This window comes from Coffea eugenioides, chromosome 5, assembly GCF_003713205.1.
Source record: "Coffea eugenioides isolate CCC68of chromosome 5, Ceug_1.0, whole genome shotgun sequence".
Lineage (NCBI taxonomy): Eukaryota > Viridiplantae > Streptophyta > Magnoliopsida > Gentianales > Rubiaceae > Coffea > Coffea eugenioides.
Window position 1 is genome coordinate 45,456,455 of NC_040039.1, and position 22,278 is coordinate 45,478,732.

Consider the following 22,278-nt stretch of genomic DNA (forward strand, 5'->3'; position numbering starts at 1 on the left):
TGTGGTTGGAGTGCGATGATTGTGTGAGGAGCATGTGCATACAATGGAGCAAGCTCCAAAGAGAAGTGCAGTAAAATCATAGCCACTGCCATTTTTGCTTCTAACATGGCAAAATTTTGTCCAAGGCAAATCCAGGGTCCCCAACCAAATGGAAAATAAGCAAGCTGCCCTTTATTTGCCTTCAAAACTCCTTCACTAAATCTCTCTGGATTGAATTCGTTTGCGTCCTCACCCCATAAAGTTGTTGTCATGTTGTAGAACGACAGCAGTCAATAAGAGCTGCCCTCCAGCTGGGAAAATGAGTTCCCTTATTTTAGTTTCTTTGTTAGTCATTCGAGAAAGCACCAACCCTGGTGGATCCAGGCTCAGAACCTCATTCACATAACTTCTTTATAGTTTTAAAAGTTATATATAACCCCCTCATAATTTTAGATTAAAGTGTCGAAATGACAAAAATGATCATCCGTAACAGAATATGTGAAAATATCGAAATTAACCTTGTTTAAAAACTAAAATAGGTGAAGTGACCAAAATATATAAACATAATATGTATGACACTCTAATTCCGTATGATATTGTATTTTACCATATAACTCCCTTATGATTTAATACTTTACCATAGAAAACTGCTTAAATGTATCATATGACTCCATACTTTTCGAATTTCAATCCTCTTACAACCCCAGAAGAAAATAAAGGGATGAGTTTTTACTCTACCAAATTATGCTATAATGCCGCAGGAAGTTATTCAGTTTTCACAAAAGTAGAGTTGAAAAAAAATTACAAAAAAGAGAAAAGCTAGATTGGATTCGGCGAATTCTGGTTGAAAATGGAACTAGAGGAGTTTAATTCATAAAATATTCTAAAATAGAAATTTTTGCCCTCAAGATTTTTTTTTTTCCTTTTCTTTCTTTTATCTGGGGGAGGGGGAGGTTGATAAGCATAGTCTATTCTTATCAACCATTTTCTTGAAATTCTACATGATAAATACCATCCATTGACACCAATATGAAACGATGACCATTGCTTCTGAGACAGGGATAGCAATTATGAAGAATGCTGTTTTGGATGGATAAGAAATTATGAAGAGTGGCACATTCAGTCTCTTCAAGTTCAGTGTAACATCATATAGTTTGATTTCTAGTTTTAAGTCCAAGCTGAATGTAGGACAAAAGAAAAAAAAAATTAAACTGGACCATATGCCAATAGTTGAAGGTAATAATAGTTTTCAGGAAAATCTGCTTAACATTTATCATCCTTGCTGTTTTGTGAACAAGGGATTTTATTCTTATTGTGTACTTCTGTAACATTTATCAGGTGATGTTCCTCATTTGTTGGGGGGTTTGATAACCTCAGTTTAGTATTATTTTTTTTTTCAACCAACAATCATTTGTATGTTATGGATGCTACTTTGATGGAGGCATTTTGAGTTCTGATTTATGTTCAGACTTCTTCCTAGACCGTTTTCCCATCTAAGTAAGGAATAATTAATTTCAATAAATCCATCTCATTAAATTACTCTGCCTCCTGGACATTTAGATTAGATTGTCATGGAGACTTATGAAAGCATTAAAATTTGCGATGGTAAATTTGATGACTAAAATAAAGAGAATGGGAAAGTAATTTAAAGTTGCAGCAAGCATCATTTAGTTTGCTCTTACATGTCCTAAAAAGAGAATAGATTATAATTTAGCTATTTATGTGACCATTTTAGAACCAAAATCATATCTCATTTTGGATGATAGCCTGAGTTCTTGGTAAAGAAAAAAAAGAAAAGGAAAAAGTGAATTATACTTGCTTTTTGTATCATAAAATGTCAATACATAAAGTATAAGCTGAATTACATTTGCCTCCCCATGATGTTCAGATGCTAGCAATTGGCAAACTGCAGTTTTGTCTTTTCATTGAAGCTAAAATTTGTACAAGTACATTACATTACAAACTGCAGGGTTTTTAGACTAAAGATCAAAGCTGCTTGAGTTCTCGCCTACCTCGGTCCAGATAAAACTGAAGGCAACAATGGACTAGCATCATCAACAGCTTCCTGTTCTTGATCAGCAGTTGCCACCATATTAACTACTGATGAATTTGTGAAGTCGAAGTTTAAATTGGTTTCAGCTGCTACTAGACCCTCCAATGCTTTAACTACTAATGACATTGAAGGCCTCTTGGTGAAATCACTCTGCAGACACCATGCACCAATCTTCATCACATCAATAGCTTCCTCCATGTGGATCAGCATATCCTCACTTTTCTTGTCAACAATGTCCTCAAGCCTCTCTTCTAGTGCTTTTCTCTTGAAAAGACTGAGCAGATGGCTATTCTCTCCTGTCATGGACCAATCCACATTCTTCCTCCCACAAATAATTTCCATGATGACAACGCCAAAGCTGTAAACATCAACTTTTTCTGTCATACCTGCAGAGTGCAGCCATTCGGGAGCCAAGTAACCCGGCGTTCCTCTCATCCTTGTAACAACTCTACTTTGATCCTTTTCAAGAAGCTTTGACAATCCAAAATCAGAAACTTTTGCATTGAAATTTTGATCTAAGAGAACGTTTTGGGGTTTTACATCAAAGTGGATTATTTTCTGACAGCATTCTTCATGGAGATAAGCTAATCCCTTAGCAATGTCCAAGATGATTTTTCTTCTTGTATGCCATGGAAGAGGAGATTTTTCTGTACCACCAAATATCCAGGTATCAAGAGATCCATTAGCCATGTATTCATAAATCAGAAGCCTGTGTGACTTTTCAGAGCAATATCCAACAAGTTTCACCAAATTAATATGGTGGATGCTACCTATTGTGTTTACTTCCACTAAAAATGAATCCTTCACCTGGCCAAAACCATCAAGGTATTTAACCGCTATTTTGGTGCCATTGTCAAGTATTCCTTCATAGACAGAACCAAATCCTCCTTGCCCAAGTTTCCTGCTGAAATTTTCTGTTGTTTTTTTCAACATCTCATACGAGTATCTTTTAGGCATTCCTGGTAAGTGGTCAAGCAAATCCATTTCAATTTCCTTCAATTCTTTTAATCTTTTCCTGAAAAGAAAGAGGCAACACCCAACAACGCAAAGCGAAGCAGAAAAAGCTCCTAGAGTCAATACCAACGCAACCTTGCTCTGCCTTGAATTCTTGACGTTAGAAACCTTAACAAACAGGGTTGTGTTGTGAACTGATACTGCGTGATTCTCGTTATTGATGATAGAGAATACTTCATTCAGTAATAAACAACCTCCTTCTGAAGTACCATTGCCATCGTATGCAAATAGAGCTGCTTTACATGAACAGTTGTTCAGGCAGCTATTTTTGCATTCATCTAACCCTGTTCCATGACTGTACAAACTTGATTCAAACGCAAAGTAATATGTATTCTTAAGCTCTAGAAAACTCTGATCTTTGGCGTAGTCACAAGAAATTGGAGTAAGTGCTGAACATCCAAGATTTGGATGCCTAGAATCGATTTGCCTAAAAAAGTTTGACTGATAGTTGGCTGCATCAGGACAACCACATTGCCCATGTTTGCAGACTCCATACTTTCCACATACCGTTGGATATCCACAATCACCAGCTTCTGGACTCAAAAGATCAGCAACCTGTCTCCAATGCATTCCATCCCACTGATAAACCTTTAGATGCCCATCAGGCTCGAACTTCAGGAATTGAGAAGAGGAACTATAAGGAATATCCCATCCATATAATCTTCCTTTGTTGAATTCGAAAGAATGACCCTCATGAAATCTGGATGTATAGTATCTTTGCGGTGGATTGGACTCCATATAAGCCATCAAGCCATCAGGGGTAACAGAAAGACAGAACAAACCTTGACTCATGTTTGATTCTGAAACACTAGCTCTTAATTTTTGCCCTGGAACTAATTTCTGTCCCCAGAGCAATGAGTCAGTAGGATGATCAAAAGATTGCCAAATCGTCTCATTGTTTCTGCCAAAGAGAACAAGGTTTCCTGTGTCTGTCAAGTTTATGCCTGAAACAGGCTTTCCTCTCGTGTTGCTGGACCACACCACGGTGAGATCAAAATTTATCAAAACCAAATCTCCATCTTGCGTGAGTTGCAAAGCAGCATGAGTTGGAACAGGATTGTTTCTGTTAGCAGACCAGACTAGCTGTGGGAATTGCAGATAAGCTGAATTCAAATTTTGGAAAATGAGGACTCCGAAGAGGCATGAGCTACCATCCATATTACAGTAGAAGCCACACATGAACCACGGTCCATCTGTTTTTCTCAAGAGGATTGGTGTCACAGAAGCCATTTCTGTAGTATTCACCATCTGACTAGGGTGATTAGGCCATAAAGTGGAAAGATAGGCAGTTGAACTATAGTTGAGAACTTTGGCACCCAAAAATTTTGAAGAAGAAATTATCAAAAGGCTAGACAGGAGTACAGCTGCATGATATGGTTTGTGCTTGAAAGCCATTTGTTGATTTGTACTGTGCAGATTGTAGAGCAGGTTCTTAGCTAGGAAGAAGATAAAGGTTGGGAAGAAATGAACGAGTAAGCACCTCAAATGATTACATGGGGAGCACAAAAATGCTAGTCAGAGCAATCTCAATCAGAACAGGAAGACACAGAGCTATTCATCCTTTACACCACCGAAAGAGTAGGCGACTTGGAATATCATTCGAGCTGTCCACTTAATTTCTTTATAGTTTATTTATTTATTTTTAAATTTAAGACAAGTTCAGTGGGATCTATTAATTATAGGATGGTAACCCCAAAAAAAAAAAAGAAATTTTGGTTGAAAAGGGTCTAGAGGAGTTTAATTTTACAAATTGCCGAAATAGAAAATTTGCCATAGAGCTTTCTTTTGGGGTGTATCATTTCCCAAATTATACAACTATTTAATTCCAGAGAAGCCATCTAACAACATAATTATGCCGTTCTGACATCTGCATATTTAAACTAGATTGTCATGAGATTTATGAATGCATAAAAACTTGTGATGGTGAATTTGAAGACTGAGGAATAAAACCAAACTATATTTGCAACAATTTAGGTTAGGATGGGATGGTAATATAAAGTTGCAGCAAGCATCATTTAGCTTGCTCTTACAAGTGCCGAAAGAGAATAATAGCATTAGCTATTTGTATAACCATTTGAGAACCAAATTCATCTTGCATTGTGGATAATACCCTGATATCTTGATGAAGAAAAACAAGTGGAAAAAGCAATATGCACCTGAATCATACAGCATAAAGTTAAATTGAGCACAACATCTCATTGTTTCTGAAGTATAAAAATATTGGCACCCAGCTCCAGGAAACAAGATGTTGTGCCTTTTGTATCACCAAATATCAGTACATAAACCACAAGCTGAACTAGAGATTTGCCTTCCCATAATGTTCAGACGGTAACAATTGGAAAACTGCAGCTGGATCTCTAAATATAAAAGTCTGTACATTACTGTGTGCAAGATTTTTGGCTAAAGATCATAGACTCTTTAGCTCTTGCCTACCTCGGTCCAGATAAAACTGAAGGCAACAATGGAGTAGCATCATCAACAGCTTCCTTTTCTTCAGCAGCAGTTGTCACCATGTTGACTACTGATGAATTTGTGAAGTCGTAGTTTATATTGGTTTCAGCAGTCACCAAACCTTCCAATGCTTTAACTACCAGGGACATTGAAGGCCTCCTGGTCATATCACTCTGCAGACACCATGCAGCAATCTTCATCATATCAATAGCTTCCTCCATGTGGATCAGCATATCCTCACTTTTCTTGTCAACAATGTCCTGAAGTCTCTCTTCGAGTGATTTTCTCTTGAAATCACCGAGCAGGTGACTATTCTCCCCTGTCACTGACCAATCCACATTCTTCCTCCCACAAATAATTTCCATGATGACAACGCCAAAGCTGTAAACATCAACTTTTTCTGTCATACCTGCAGAGTGCAGCCATTCGGGAGCCAAGTAACCCGGCGTTCCTCTCATCCTTGTAACAACTCTACTTTGATCCTTTTCAAGAAGCTTTGACAATCCAAAATCAGAAACTTTTGCATTGAAATTTTGATCTAAGAGAACGTTTTGGGGTTTTACATCAAAGTGGATTATTTTCTGATAGCACTCTTCATGGAGATAAGCTAATCCCTTAGCAATGTCCAAGATGATTTTTCTTCTTGTATGCCATGGAAGAGGAGATTTTTCTGTACCACCAAATATCCAGGTATCAAGAGATCCATTAGCCATGTATTCATAAATCAGAAGCCTGTGTGACTTTTCAGAGCAATATCCAACAAGTTTCACCAAATTAATATGGTGAATGCTACCTATTGTGTTTACTTCCACTAAAAATGAATCCTTCACCTGGCCAAAACCATCAAGGTATTTTACTGCTATTTTGGTGCCATTGTCAAGTATTCCTTCATAGACAGAACCAAATCCTCCTTGCCCAAGTTTCCTGCTGAAATTTTCTGTTGTTTTTTTCAACATCTCATACGAGTATCTTTTAGGCATTCCTGGTAAGTGGTCAAGCAAATCCATTTCAATTTCCTTCAATTCTTTTAATCTTTTCCTGAAAAGAAAGAGGCAACACCCAACAACGCAAAGCGAAGCAGAAAAAGCTCCTAGAGTCAATACCAACGCAACCTTGCTCTGCCTTGAATTCTTGACGTTAGAAACCTTAACAAACAGGGTTGTGTTGTGAACTGATACTGCGTGATTCTCGTTATTGATGATAGAGAATACTTCATTCAGTAATAAACAACCTCCTTCTGAAGTACCATTGCCATCGTATGCAAATAGAGCTGCTTTACATGAACAGTTGTTCAGGCAGCTATTTTTGCATTCATCTAACCCTGTTCCATGACTGTACAAACTTGATTCAAACGCAAAGTAATATGTATTCTTAAGCTCTAGAAAACTCTGATCTTTGGCGTAGTCACAAGAAATTGGAGTAAGTGCTGAACATCCAAGATTTGGATGCCTAGAATCGATTTGCCTAAAAAAGTTTGACTGATAGTTGGCTGCATCAGGACAACCACATTGCCCATGTTTGCAGACTCCATACTTTCCACATACCGTTGGATATCCACAATCACCAGCTTCTGGACTCAAAAGATCAGCAACCTGTCTCCAATGCATTCCATCCCACTGATAAACCTTTAGATGCCCATCAGGCTCGAACTTCAGGAATTGAGAAGAGGAACTATAAGGAATATCCCATCCATATAATCTTCCTTTGTTGAATTCGAAAGAATGACCCTCATGAAATCTGGATGTATAGTATCTTTGAGGTGGATTGGACTCCATATAAGCCAACAAGCCATCGGGGGTAACAGAAAGAGAGAACAAACCTTCACTCATGTTTGATTCTGAAACACTAGCTCTTAATTTCTGCCCTGGAATTAATTTCTGTCCCCAGAGCAACGAGTCGGTAGGATGATCAAAAGATTGCCAAATGGTCTCGTTATTTTTTCCAAAGAGCACAAGGTTTCCTGTTTCAGTCAAGTTTAATCCTGAAACAGGCTTTCCTCCCGTGTTGCTGGACCAGACTACAGTGTGATCAAAATTTTTCAAAACCAAATCTCCATCTTGCGTGAGTTGCAAAGCAGCATGAGTTTGAACAGGAGTGTTTCTATTAGCAGACCAGACTAGTTGTGGGAATTGCAGATAAGTTGTATTCAAATTTTGGAAAATAAGGACTCCAAAGAGGCATGACCTACCATCCATTTTACAGTAGAAGCCGCACATGAACCACGGTCCATTTGTTTTTCTCAAAAGGATTGGTGTCACAAAAGCCAATTCTGTATTATTGACCATCTGACTGGGGTGATTAAGCCATGAAGTGGAAAGAGAGGCAGCTGAATTATAGTTGAGAGCTTTGACACATAAAAATTGTGACGAAGAAATTATCAGAAGGCTAGACAAGAGCATAGCTGCATGATATGGGGTGTGCTTTAAAGCCATTGCTTGCTATGTATTATGCAGATTATAGAGTAGCTTCTTAGCAAGGAAAAAGATAAAGAGTGGGACGAAATGAATGAATAAGCCCCTGCAAATATTGGTGCTGAGTGGGAAGAAATGAAATAATGAATGAATAAGCCCCTCAAAATTTTTGTGTTGAGTGGGAAGAAATGAATGAATATTACCTCAAATCTTTACTTTACAGAAGGAGCACATCACTGCTAGTTAGTCTATCTCAATCTGGACAGGAAGATAATAATCAACAGACCCATTCATCTTTCACCCCACCAAACATATGTTCTTTCCACAAGCTGGTCTACGTGAGATTTTTCCAGTAAAGAAAAGAAGTTGAATTGAAGATAACCAATTAGAAAGCGATGTCATCCGGGAAAGTCATAAGAAGTTTCTTGAAAATATTTTCTGGAAAATAAAATAAATGAACAGGTCCTAAAGCAGCCAGCTCACTTTACTTGTTAGCACCAATTAGACAACATTTTTGTTGACTTTTTTTCTAGGGATAATTGCAGAAACCTCCCCTGAGGTTTCTGACATTTGCACTGACCTCCCCTGTGGTTTGAAAAATTATACTGACCTCCCTTGAGGTTACTAATCCTTTGCAAATTTAGTCCAAACGATTAAAATATTATTTTAGGGAGTGAAATTAGAATTTTGTACCAGATTTGCCCTTTGTACTACATGTCCAATGAATGACAAAGTACTATAAATTAATTAATAATTAATAAACTTTAAGGAGTATAATTTATGAGCAAACACGCATTACTCATTTAAAATACCGGCTCTTTACGGGTATTTTACTTTTAAACATTTAATTTGTGATAAATATATCAATATTTGTAAGTAAAATTCAAAAAGTGTTACAGTAATATTCTTGTAAAAAGGAAATCGATAGGTTATTTATTTAATATAAATTAAATATTTTTTAAAAAAAAGAAATGACCCATAAAGTATTAATTTTTTATGACTTTCATCCATTACTGTTGGGTGTCAAACCAGCAAAAATAAAATTCCTACTCTTAAGTCACGAATTAAGTCCACTATGGTACTGGAGCAGGGACTTAGGCTGTGCAATGGGTTACTAGCTTCACCCTGGTGCCAGAGTTTGCTTGATCCGATATACCAAAGTGTATTAATTACGTGAAAGACAAAATTCGAATATAGCAGCGAGCAGGGTCGAATCCACAGGGACTTGGGAATTTATTTTGAATGAATGTAACATTAAATAAAAATGGGGGAAGTTGATATGGAACTGTCTAATTTAATTGCTCAAATTAAAAATATAAAGTAAATTGACGGAAGGAAAATCTCTAGTCAAAGGTATAATCTCCACTTATGGTTCGAATCACTGATCACAGATGCAGAGATAAAATCTTTCATTTACAAATAAACTGGTTATGGTTGTCAACAAGCTCTGACAACCTGCCTAACCTTACTGATTCGATAACCACAACAAGCTCTGTAGTTATTGCCCTAGCCAATTAAGCAGTCCTAAACACGCTCTTAGGATTTAACCTATTGACAGCATTAATCATTAGACTGGCCACCAATTATAACCAACAAACACACACGCTCGGTTTATTTAGGCTATATCATATATTTCCGCAACAACGACTCAAAAGTTTCTACTACAATTGAATCATATCACTTGCCACATGCACTAAAATTACCCAACAATTACGGATTGAGCACTCTTAGATGGCTGTTAATTACTCACACAATTAAACAGTGATCAAGTATTTAATTGCAAGAAATAATCATATGCATAAGTGAACAGGAAATATATAAACACTTGCAAATTAAAGAACGTAGGGAAATCAATTCGATCTCACAGTTTTGTCGAACCAAAGCTTCGATTTAACCTCTGACTAGATGAAGAAATTAGCCACTCCTCATAGTTGAATTGCAGCCAAAAGTATTGGATTGCGAAGGCATTGCGTTTTTACTAGAAAGCAAGGAATAAAAGATGTTTTTCCCGTTGGGGAATATTGTCGAACACCTGGCGTGTGTCAGAGGCCAGTCCAGAGAAAGGAAACTAGAACTAAACTAAAAAGCTAAACTAGAGGTCCCCCCTTGCTTCTGTACGTCCTCTCCTTAAAAAGCCAAAAGTAAGATGACTAAAAGCTATCTCCGGTGGTCCCCACACATGTGGACAAAGTCTCCAAAATTACTCCTTCTTCCAAGTCTCTCTACGTTGCTTTCTTTTAAGAGCCCAAATGACTTATAGCTTTGTGGTCCCCACCAATCCAAGGCCTAAGGATTGAAGCCCTTAGAAGTCTCCATATTCTCCATAAAGTCCCTCCTTTTTGGTAGTTTTCTGCTTCATTCCTGAAATTAAGTCCCGATACCAAATATGAGTAAATATCAGCAATTAACACAATATTTGTCAGGGATAGAAGGGAAAATTAATAATTAAAATACCAACAATTAACACCCTATCAATTCCCCCCACACCTAAACCATGCTTGTCCTCAAGCATGAGAACAAGAAACAAACACCAATATTTGATAGTGGCTATTGCTCTATCCAACAAATTGCCAAGATACCAAGAAAAATAATATTCAAGCATCAATGGTCAAGTCCAAGAAACATCACTCCGGTTAGCTTCTAAACCACAAATGCCTCTAATTCCAGGTTAACTAATCTAAGAAAAAGGAATGACACACAACAGTTATCAGCAAATGGTCCAACTATTAACCAAAATCTCAACATTAAATCCATAATTCGGCAAGCTGACTTTTATTACACACTAACACAACCTTCAACTTTTTTTCACATTTTTTCTACTTTTCTCTCCTTTTTTTTTTCTTTCAATAGTAACAAAAGACTTAGTCGCTAGCCATTTGAGCCTTTTGACGCGAACTCCAACATTGGCCAGATGAAGGAGCCCGGTTACTCAGCTTCTATCGCCACGTGACCACGTACTCATAGAAGTTACTACCTTTTGACGCGAGAATCAACACTTTTAGGTGCAGATCCCCGGTTACTCAGTAGTAACTAATAGCGGAGTACAGTCAAGTTTATTCATAGTTAAAAATCACAAAAACTCAATATAACACAAAAACCAAAAGAAAACTTGCATCAGCTAGCCTCATTTTCAAACATGGAGAACTAAAGTTAATAACCGGACCAATTCACACGAAAATGCCAATAATCATTCCCTATGCCTAGGAAAGTTAACCAAAAATTATAAGAGTAAAACAATCATTGATATTCACCAAAGAGATGTTTTTGGATTCAACCACATTAACTTGGTACCCTTTTATTATTAAAACTTGGCAATAGCAGAAATAAAGGCAACAATCCAACATCAAACTTGGCATCACATACGAGCTAATCACTAAAAAGAAGAAAAAGAAAATGAATGAAAGACACTAGCACCATAACTGCTCCCCCCACACCTAAATCCTACATTGTCCTCAATGTGACAAATAAAAAGCAAAAGTGAAGCAAAAGTGAGAGGGAAAGCAACCACACTTCCCTGAAATCGGGGCATAGTGAAGGGCGAGGTGGAAACGGAGGTGCAAAGCCTGTAAGAAACAGAGACTGCGCCAAATCATGTGCCATGCCGGCGACATTGGCATCGACGTTGACCATCCGAGCCTCCAAAGTCTGAACCTGGAAAACTAAGAAGAGAGGAAGAAATGAGCTGAAATCGCGTTTCTGAAGCCTTTGTTGGGACACATAAAACGCGATTGAAAACGCGCCTTCAACTCGCGTTTTATAAGTCGCGTTTCCTTCACAAATCTTGCAGGAATGAAAACGCGATTGAAAACGCGCCTTCAACTCGCGTTTTATAAGTCGCGTTTTGTGCACAAATCTCGCAGGAGTGAAAACGCGATTGAAAACGCGCCTTCAACTCGCGTTTTCTAGTCGCGTTTCACTGTGGCTTTCGGACGATTCTCATTGTGAGCTTCCTGCACGTCATCACGCGGGCACGTCAAAACTGAAGGGCACCTATAAATCGGCAAAAACGAAAACTGAAACCCAAAATTAGTCGAATTCAAGGAGAACACCTCTAAACTACCACACGGAATTGAACAAACAATTAAAATGAACAATTGGGTTGCCTCCCAAAAGCGCCTTTCTTTAAAGTCTTTGGCTAGACAAAATAATGCTTCAATCAGAGAGTTCAGGCACTGCAAGGGTCACCTCCTCAACATTATTAACTTGAAATCCTTCATAAAAAGGTTTGAGACGATGACCATTAACCTTAAAAATCTTGTCAGTGTGAAGACTTTGAATTTCTACTGCACCATGAGGAAACACATTAGTCACAATAAAAGGTCCAATCCAACGAGAACGCAATTTACCAGGAAAAAGTTTAAGTCTAGAGTGAAAAAGAAGTACTTTTTGACCAATACAAAAAATTTTCCTTGAAATTGCTTTATCATGAAATGCTTTTGTCTTCTCCTTATAAATGCAAGAACTCTCATATGCATCATTTCGGATTTCCTCCAACTCTTGCAATTGCAACTTCCTGTGTTCTCCAGATTCATCCATCCGCATATTATAATTTTTAACTGCCCAATATGCCCTATGTTCCAATTCCACAGGTAGATGACAAGGTTTGCCAAAAATTAATCGGTAAGGAGACATACCTATGGGGGTCTTAAAAGCTGTACGGTAAGCCCAAAGTGCATCATCTAAGCGCAAACTCCAATCCTTTCTATTGGGATTCACCGTCTTTTCAAGTATCGACTTGATTTCTTTATTGGAGATTTCTGCTTGACCACTAGTCTGCGGATGATAGGACGTAGAAACCCGGTGAGTGACGCCATATTTCTTCAACAATGCTTCCATTACTCGATTGCAGAAGTGTGTCCCTCGGTCACTGATAATTGCTCTTGGCGTGCCATACCTGACAAAAATATGAGATTTAATAAAATCAACTACAACCTTAGCATTGTCAGTCCTAGTTGCCTTAGCCTCTATCCACTTTGAGACATAATCAACTGCAAGTAATATATACATATTACCAAAAGAGGAAGGAAATGGACCCATAAAATCTATACCCCATATATCGAAAATTTCACAAACCAGTATAGGAGTAAGAGGCATTTGATCTCTATGGCTTAAATTACCTGTCTTTTGACAATTTGCACATGATTTACAAAATAAGTATGCATCACTAAACAAAGTTGGCCAAAATAAACCACACTCTAAAACCTTTCTTGCAGTTCGCTTAGGGCCAAAATGTCCACCACACGCATATGAGTGACAGAAAGATAAAATTGATGGAACCTCTTCTGTAGACACACACCTGCGAATAATTTGATCAGAACAATATTTCCACAAGTATGGTTCGTCCCACACATAATATTTAACATCACTTTTAATTTTTTCCTTTTGAGCTCTAGACAAATCATTAGGTAGCGTTCTAGTAACCAGATAATTCACTAAATCAGCATACCAGGGAGTTGTCTTTTGAACTACAAAAAGATGCTCATCTGGAAAATTATCCTTCAAGGGAGCAGGTCCTTCACTATTGATCAAACGACTGAGATGATCAGCAACCATATTTTCGGCACCCCTTTTGTCTTTAATTTCCAAATTAAATTCTTGCAATAGGAGAATCCACCTTATAAGTCGTGGTTTGGCCTCTTTCTTGTTGAGCAAATATTTCAAAGCTGCATGGTCAGAATAAATAATGACTTTAGTGCCAAGTAAATAAGAACGGAATTTTTCTAAAGCAAAAACAATAGCTAAAAGCTCCTTTTCCGTAGTCGAATAATTGCACTGGGCACCATTCAAGGTCCTCGAGGTATAATAAATGACATAAGAAGCTCTGCCCTCCTTCTGGCCAAGTACTGCACCAACAGCAAAATTGCTGGCATCACACATTATCTCGAAAGGAAGACTCCAGTTTGGTGGTCGAACCACTGGTGCTGAAGTCAATGATCCCTTGAGCGTGTCAAATGCACTCTTGCAATTATCATCAAAATGAAATACCACATCCTTTTGAAGTAATTTGCATAGAGGATGGGATATCTTTGAAAAATCTTTGATGAAACGCCTATAAAAACCTGCATGGCCAAGAAAAGAGCGAACTTCCCGCACACTTGCAGGGTAAGGTAAACATTTGATAATTTCTACCTTAGCCTTATCTACCTCAATTCCTTTTGCAGATACCACATGGCCTAAAATTATGCCTTGATCCACCATAAAATGGCATTTCTCATAATTTAAAACAAGATTAGTCTCAATGCACCTTTTAAGAATTTTTGTGAGGTTAGTTAAACATTCATCAAAAGAATTACCATAGACAGTAAAATCATCCATAAACACTTCTATGATATTCTCCACATAATCAGAAAATATACTAACCATACACCTTTGGAATGTAGCAGGCGCATTACAAAGACCAAAAGGCATTCGTCTATAGGCAAATGTACCAAAAGGGCAAGTAAATGTGGTTTTCTCTTGATCTTCAGGCGCCACTGGAATTTGTAGAAAACCTGAAAAACCATCAAGACAGCAATAATGAGATTTTCCTGCCAACCTTTCCAACATCTGATCAATAAAAGGCAATGGAAAATGATCTTTACGAGTTAATGCATTTAATTTTCTAAAATCGGTACAAACTCTCCACCCATTTTGAACTCGAGTGGGCACTAACTCACCTTTAGGATTTTCAATAACAGTAATTCCTGTCTTTTTAGGAACTACTTGAACAGGACTTACCCACTTACTATCCGAAATGGGATAGATTATACCTGTGTCAAGAAGTTTTAAAACTTCTTTCTTCACTACCTCCATCATTGGTGGGTTCAATCTCCGTTGAGCCTCTCTCGAAGGCTTAGCACCATCTTCTAACAAGATGCGATGCATGCAAGTGGCTGGACTTAATCCTTTTATGTCAGCCACTGTCCATCCTATTGCCTCCTTGTGGTCCTTCAACACCCGAATTAGTTTTTCTTCCTCTAAAGCAGTCAATTTACTGGAAATTATTACTGGGAGTGTATCTCCATCTCCCAAGAATGCATACTTTAAATTATCCGGTAACTGCTTTAATTCCACCTTCGGGGCTTGCACAATAGATGGCAAAAGCTGTGAATGAGACAGAGGTAATTCCAAGTAAGACACATTGGAAAATTCTGGACAAAGAGAATTCAATTCAAAAATAACTTCCTGCAATTCAAAAGGAAAAACAAACTTCCCTTTTATCTTTTGCAAATTTTCCTGACAGAGACCAGTAGAAATAGCAACCTTCAACGCATCGTCATTATTAAATTCAAAATTTTGCTGCGCTAAAGAATCAATTACATCTATAACAAAAATTGAATGAGATTCACCAGGATATTTCATGGCATCATAAATATTAAATTTAATAACATCACCATCAAATTCCATAGTCAATGTGCCAGTGAAAACATCAATTTTTGTTCTAGCAGTTTTCAAAAATGGTCTCCCTAACAGTATTGGAGATGAATTAGAATTATCATCCTCCATATCAAGCACATAAAAATCTGCAGGAAAAATCAAATTATCAATTTGCACTAAAATATCCTCCAAAACTCCATCAGGATAGGCATTTGATCGATCAGCCAGTTGAATTATTACGCCCGTCTCTTTTAAAGGCCTAATGTTCATCAAATTATAAATAGAACGAGGCATAACATTTATCGAAGCACCCAAATCCAACATAGCTTTTTCAATTTTAATATTACCTATTTTGCAAGGGACAGTAAACATACCTGGGTCCTTGCATTTAGGAGGCAATTTTTTCTGCAAAACTGCCGAAACATTTTCTCCCATATGCACTTTCTCGTTTCCTTTCAACTTTTTCTTACCAGTGCATAATTCCTTCAAAAATTTAGCATATCTAGGAATTTGCTTAATTGCATCTAAAAGAGGGATATTTACCTCAACTTTTCGAAAAGTGTCCAAAATCTCCTGTTCGTGCTCTTGCTTTTTGGACTTTGCCAGTCGACTAGGAAATGGAGGCGGAGGTGTAACCACTTGTGTTGATTTTTCTCCAAAATCTGGTTGTTCCAAGGCTCTAGGTTGAGACACATTCCCCTCTTTTTCGAGCTCTTCCTCGATTGCTTGTTCAGAAATTTTCTTGCTCGGCTCAGGCAACTCTTTGCCACTTCTTAATGTGATGGCACTAGCATTTTGCTTGGGGTTGACAATTGTCTGCGAAGGTAGCTTTCCAGATAATTGGGATTCCAATCTATTGACTGTGGAAGCTAACTGGCTCATTTGATTCTCCAAATTATGAATGCTAGTTTTCGTCTCCTGTTGAAATTGTTGAGTGTTAGTAGCCAAAGATTTCACAATATCCTCAAGTGACATACCTGATTTAGGAGCAGGTTGTTGCTGTGAAAGTTGAGGTCTAGGTTGATATTGTGACTGATGTGAAAATCCTGGTGGCCTTACTGCATAATTAAAATTAGGATGATCCCTCCATCCTGGATTATAGGTGTTTGCATAGGGATCATACCGTCTCTGAGGTGGTCCTGGAAATCCAACTGCATTAGCCTGCTCAGTCGAATCATCTTGGAGTGTGGGGCACATATCTGTTGGATGACTCGAACCATAGCAGATTCCACATGTTTTCAATTGCTGCATTTGTCCTATAGCTAACTTTTCAACCAAAGAAGTTAGACAATCTAATCTTTGCTCTATTGTAGAATTACTTACCTCATTGACTCTACGAGTCGTGTTATCCTGCCTGTCTCCAAATTGTTGAGCATTTGCAGCCATACTCGATATCAAATTTCTTGCCTCCGTGGGTGTTTTATTCACTAAGGAGCCCCCACTGGCAGCATCAATAATTCTTCTGTCAGTTTGGGACAGACCCTCATAAAAATACTGGATGAGGAGTTGGTCAGGAATTTGATGATGAGGACAACTAGCACATAGTTGCTTGAATCTTTCCCAATATTCATGTAGAGTCTCTCCATTGAATTGTCGAATTCCACAGATGTCTTTCCTAATGCTTGCAGCTCGGGATGCAGGAAAGAATTTTTCTAGAAAATGCTTCTTCATGTCTGTCCATGTGGATATTGACCCAGAGGGCAGATAATAGAGCCAATCCTTAGCTTTATCGGCTAAGGAAAATGGAAAGGCTCTTAATTTAATTTGCTCCTCTGTGACTCCCTGAGGTTTCATTGTCGAGCAAACCACATGGAATTCTTTGAGATGCTTGTGGGGATCTTCACCTGGTAAGCCATGAAAAGAAGGAAGTAAATGGATTAGTCCAGATTTTAACTCAAATGCAACCTCTAATGTAGGATAAGTAATGCATAGAGGCTGTTGATTTAAATCTGGTGCAGCCAATTCTCTCAATGTCCGTTCATTAGCCATGGTGCTATCTATCTCTTCCGTCTCACTAAATGAATCCACAAAATCTACTACTGAATTATGTCCAGTAGATGAGGAGGATGCCTCTGCTCGTTCTCTTGTTGCTTTTCTCAATGCACGAGCAGTTTTCTCTATCTCAGGATTATATTGCAGTTCACCTGTACGAGAAGATCTAGGCATAAACCAGTAACAATAAAAATAAAAATAAAAAATAAACAAAGAAAATATAATTCAAAGAAAATAAATTTATTTTGACACCAAGTCCCCGGCAACGGCGCCAAAATTTGTTGGGTGTCAAATCAGCAAAAATAAAATTCCTACTCTTAAGTCACGAATTAAGTCCACTATGGTACTGGAGCAGGGACTTAGGCTGTGCAATGGGTTACTAGCTTCACCCTGGTGCCAGAGTTTGCTTGATCCGATATACCAAAGTGTATTAATTACGTGAAAGACAAAATTCGAATATAGCAGCGAGCAGGGTCGAATCCACAGGGACTTGGGAATTTATTTTGAATGAATGTAACATTAAATAAAAATGGGGGAAGTTGATATGGAACTGTCTAATTTAATTGCTCAAATTAAAAATATAAAGTAAATTGACGGAAGGAAAATCTCTAGTCAAAGGTATAATCTCCACTTATGGTTCGAATCACTGATCACAGATGCAGAGATAAAATCTTTCATTTACAAATAAACTGGTTATGGTTGTCAACAAGCTCTGACAACCTGCCTAACCTTACTGATTCGATAACCACAACAAGCTCTGTAGTTATTGCCCTAGCCAATTAAGCAGTCCTAAACACGCTCTTAGGATTTAACCTATTGACAGCATTAATCATTAGACTGGCCACCAATTATAACCAACAAACACACACGCTCGGTTTATTTAGGCTATATCATATATTTCCACAACAACGACTCAAAAGTTTCTACTACAATTGAATCATATCACTTGCCACATGCACTAAAATTACCCAACAATTACGGATTGAGCACTCTTAGATGGCTGTTAATTACTCACACAATTAAACAGTGATCAAGTATTTAATTGCAAGAAATAATCATATGCATAAGTGAACAGGAAATATATAAACACTTGCAAATTAAAGAACGTAGGGAAATCAATTCGATCTCACAGTTTTGTCGAACCAAAGCTTCGATTTAACCTCTGACTAGATGAAGAAATTAGCCACTCCTCATAGTTGAATTGCAGCCAAAAGTACTGGATTGCAAAGGCATTGCGTTTTTACTAGAAAGCAAGGAATAAAAGATGTTTTTCCCGTTGGGGAATATTGTCGAACACCTGGTGTGTGTCAGAGGCCAGTCCAGAGAAAGGAAACTAGAACTAAACTAAAAAGCTAAACTAGAGGTCCCCCCTTGCTTCTGTACGTCCTCTCCTTAAAAAGCCAAAAGTAAGATGACTAAAAGCTATCTCCGGTGGTCCCCACACATGTGGACAAAGTCTCCAAAATTACTCCTTCTTCCAAGTCTCTCTACGTTGCTTTCTTTTAAGAGCCCAAAATGACTTATAGCTTTGTGGTCCCCACCAATCCAAGGCCTAAGGATTGAAGCCCTTAGAAGTCTCCATATTCTCCATAAAGTCCCTCCTTTTTGGTAGTTTTCTGCTTCATTCCTGAAATTAAGTCCCGATACCAAATATGAGTAAATATCAGCAATTAACACAATATTTGTCAGGGATAGAAGGGAAAATTAATAATTAAAATACCAACAATTAACACCCTATCAATTACATGAGTAAAGTATTCGCTCTTTATGTGCATTTTATTCATTTAATTTATGTTAAATATATAAATGTTTGTAACTAAAATTGAAAAAGTGTTATATTAATATTTTTATAGAAGAGAGATTGATAGGTTTTGTATTTAACAAAAATTAAATATTTGAAAGTAAATACAAATCTAAATTTGAGCGTAAATATGTGTATTAAATTACATATTTGAAAGTAAAATACCCGTAAAGAACCGGTACTTTAAATAGTTACCGGCTCTTTATGGGCAAGCACACATTACTCATTTAAAGTACCGGCTTTTTACGGGTATTTTACTTTCAAATATTTAATTTATGATAAATATATCAATGTTTGTAAGTAAAATTCAAAAAGTGTTACAGTAATATTCTTGCAAAAAGGAAATCGATAGGTTATTTATTTAATATAAATTAAATATTAAAAAAAAGAAATGGCCCATAAAGTATTAATTCTTTATGACTTTCATCTATTATATGAGTAAAGTATTGGCTCTTTTTGGGCATTTTTTTCTGAATCATTTAATTTATGTTAAATACATAAATATTTGTAACGAAAATTGAAAAAGTGTTATATTAATATTTTTACGAAAGAGAGATTGGTAGTTTTTGTATTTAACAAAAATTAAATATTTGAAAGTAAATATAAATCTTTATTTGAGCGTAAATATTTGTATTAAATTAAATTTTTGAAATTAAAATACCCATAAAGAGCCGGTACTTTAAATAGGTAATGTATATTTGCCGATAAACTATACTCCTTAAAGTTTATTAATTGTTAATTGATTTGTAATACTTTGTCATTCATTGGACATGTAGTACAAAGGACAAATTTGGTAAAAAAAATTATAATTTCACTCCCTAAAACAACATTTTAATCGTTTGGACTGAATTTGCAAAGAATTAGTAACCTCAGGGGAGGTCAGTGTAATTTTTCAAACCACAAGGGAGGTCAGTATAATTTTTCAAACCACAGGAGAGGTCAGTGCAAATGTCAGAAACCTCAGGAGAGGTTTCTGCAATTATCCCTTTTTTCTATATTCTAATTAGCGTCGCTAAGTGATTAGCTTTGTTTGATTGGCAGCTCATTGACTGCTGGATCTGATGATCACTAGCCTTGTTTACTAGTTGGATTTCGCATGAAAAGAAGTTGTAAGGTGTATCTACTGTTGCTATTGAAATTATTTGTGTTTACCTTTCAAAAGAGAGTAAATATGCATTTATACTTACTAAGAAAGCAAAGAGTTTGGAGCAGACAAATAATTGTGAGTAGGGCAAAAATAAGTATCAAAATGTCTTCATTGTCTTTCCTAAAAGTAGTTCATAACAACAATTTTCATATAAAATGTATTGCATCTATTTAATGATTAATACCACATAAAAAATCACATAATAATAATAATAGTACAGTGATTTTTTTTTCTTTTGGAAAAAAAAATACAAGAAACCTCTTATATAAAGCAGCTCACAGACCTATAATTTTATAACTTATAAAATTTGTTGTTTTATTAAAAAACAAAATCTACTCCACTCTATTGAAAAAAGTTACGCCTGTTTTAATTTATGTTAATTCAGCAACGCAATTACTCTGTATTTTCACTTTTGTTGAAAAAAAAATCACAAAATTCATTTTTACTGATGTAGCAGGCCATTGCTTTGAATTTTGTAACATTTTATTTCCATTAAATTACAAAACTAATTGTATTTACACTTATTTCTAGGCAACGTATAATTGAAAATTTCTCAAAATTGCACGGGTCATAAAGAGGAGCACAACTAAAAATTTCTCAAAATTACTTGGGTAATAGAAGAATTATTTGGGGGCAGTGCTTTGTTTTAGCCCCTTTCCCTTCATAAGAGGAGAAACAAAAGAGACTGCTACTATTTAGAAGGAGAAAGAATAACACTTGATACTCTCCGCTCCAATTCTTGGTACAATGCTTCATAATATTCCACTGTTAGATCAATTTCGGCATGAATGAATTTAACTCGTATAAGAAAACACTGAATATGAAAGCTGGATCATTTGTTCTCGGATCCCAGTTTCCTACCTTGGTCCTGACAAAACTGATGGCAGCACGGTAGTAGCAACACCATTACCTGCAGTAACTCCTGTTAATGCAATGGAGGAGTGTTAGAACCATACACTAAGTTGCTTTCAACTTCCATTGTTCCCTCCAAGACCTTAACCACATCTGACATTGAAGGCCTCATCCTGTAATCACCTTGCAGGCACCATGCAGCAGCCTTATCATAATTTCTACTACTAGGGATCCATGCAACTGCATATCTTTGTTGTCTTTATCACCGTTTTCTGCTTTTCTCTTGAAAAGACCAAGCAAATGCGCATCATCTTCAGACTGACACCTATCCAAATTCTTCCTGCCGCACAAGATTTCAGGACCATGACACCAAAACTGTAGACATCTACTTTCTCTGTAATCACGGAGCTCAACCATTCTGGAGCCATAGTGTTCCTCTCAATGTTGTTGCTACTTGGCTCTGGTCTTTGTCAATCAATTTTGACAATCCAAAATCAGATATCTTTGCACTAAAGTTCTCATCCAAAAGAGTGTTCTGGGGCTTGATGTCCAAGTGGACTATTTTCTGCTTGCATTCTTCATGAAGATACGCCAGTCCTTTTGCATCATCTAAGATGATGTCCTTTCTCAAAAGCAATCCAAGTGTGTCCTCTTTGTTTGTACAAAAAATCCATTTATCCAAGGATCCATTTTGCATATAGTCATAGACTAGAAATCTGTATGACGTTTCTGCACTGAAACCAATCAGTCTTACCAAATTGACATGGTGAATTCTCCCAGTGGTCTCAACTTCTGCTAAGAACGACTTCTTTGCAAGGCCTAATCCACCCAAGAACTTCACCGCTATTTTCTCTCCGTTTTTTAGAGTTCCTTTGTAGATGGATCCGAAGCCTCTGGCTCCAAGTTCATCACTGAAGTTATTTGTCATGGCTTTCAAATCTACATATGAGAATCTTAAGAGCATCCCTGGCACTTGATTCAAATGAACTTCATCATATTCCTGAATTTTCATGAACTTTACTAAAAGCATGAAGCAAGCCAATTTTCATGAACATGAGTAGGGTCACCAGTCAAACTTGGGCGCCAATAATGAAAGTTTATCTATTCGAGCTGATTTTAGTTCTCAACTATACATATTTCTTTCCAAGTCAATTCTTTGATAAGAATTGCTACTGGTGAGTACTATAATCCTCTCTTGGCCAACTTCGCAAAACTGCACGAA

The 22,278-nt window shown here is 37.0% G+C and overlaps 3 protein-coding genes and 1 pseudogene across 3 annotated transcripts; all 4 read right to left on the minus strand.

Annotated features, from left to right (window-relative positions):
- Positions 1-1,783: 1,783 nt before the first annotated feature.
- On the minus strand, positions 1,784-4,441 carry LOC113771839 (G-type lectin S-receptor-like serine/threonine-protein kinase SD2-5). Its single transcript, XM_027316393.1, has one exon. The coding sequence runs from the start codon at positions 4,439-4,441 to the stop codon at positions 1,988-1,990; it is 2,454 nt and encodes an 817-aa protein (XP_027172194.1). The 3' UTR covers positions 1,784-1,987.
- Positions 4,442-5,090: 649 nt separating this feature from the next.
- LOC113772036 (G-type lectin S-receptor-like serine/threonine-protein kinase SD2-5) lies at positions 5,091-8,105 on the minus strand. The gene has a single exon (XM_027316574.1). It carries the CDS (start codon positions 7,927-7,929, stop codon positions 5,476-5,478), a length of 2,454 nt encoding a protein of 817 aa, XP_027172375.1. The 5' UTR covers positions 7,930-8,105; the 3' UTR covers positions 5,091-5,475.
- Positions 8,106-12,060: 3,955 nt separating this feature from the next.
- Positions 12,061-17,430, minus strand: LOC113771840. Its single transcript, XM_027316394.1, has 6 exons — positions 16,814-17,430; positions 16,588-16,726; positions 16,242-16,530; positions 15,151-16,124; positions 14,527-15,096; positions 12,061-14,052 (listed from the first exon to the last, which is right to left on the minus strand). The coding sequence occupies exons 1-6, from the start codon at positions 17,428-17,430 to the stop codon at positions 12,061-12,063; spliced, it is 4,581 nt and encodes a 1,526-aa protein (XP_027172195.1).
- A 3,631-nt stretch (positions 17,431-21,061) lies between these two features.
- LOC113769996 overlaps positions 21,062-22,278 on the minus strand; it is a 24,317-nt pseudogene continuing 23,100 nt past the window's right edge.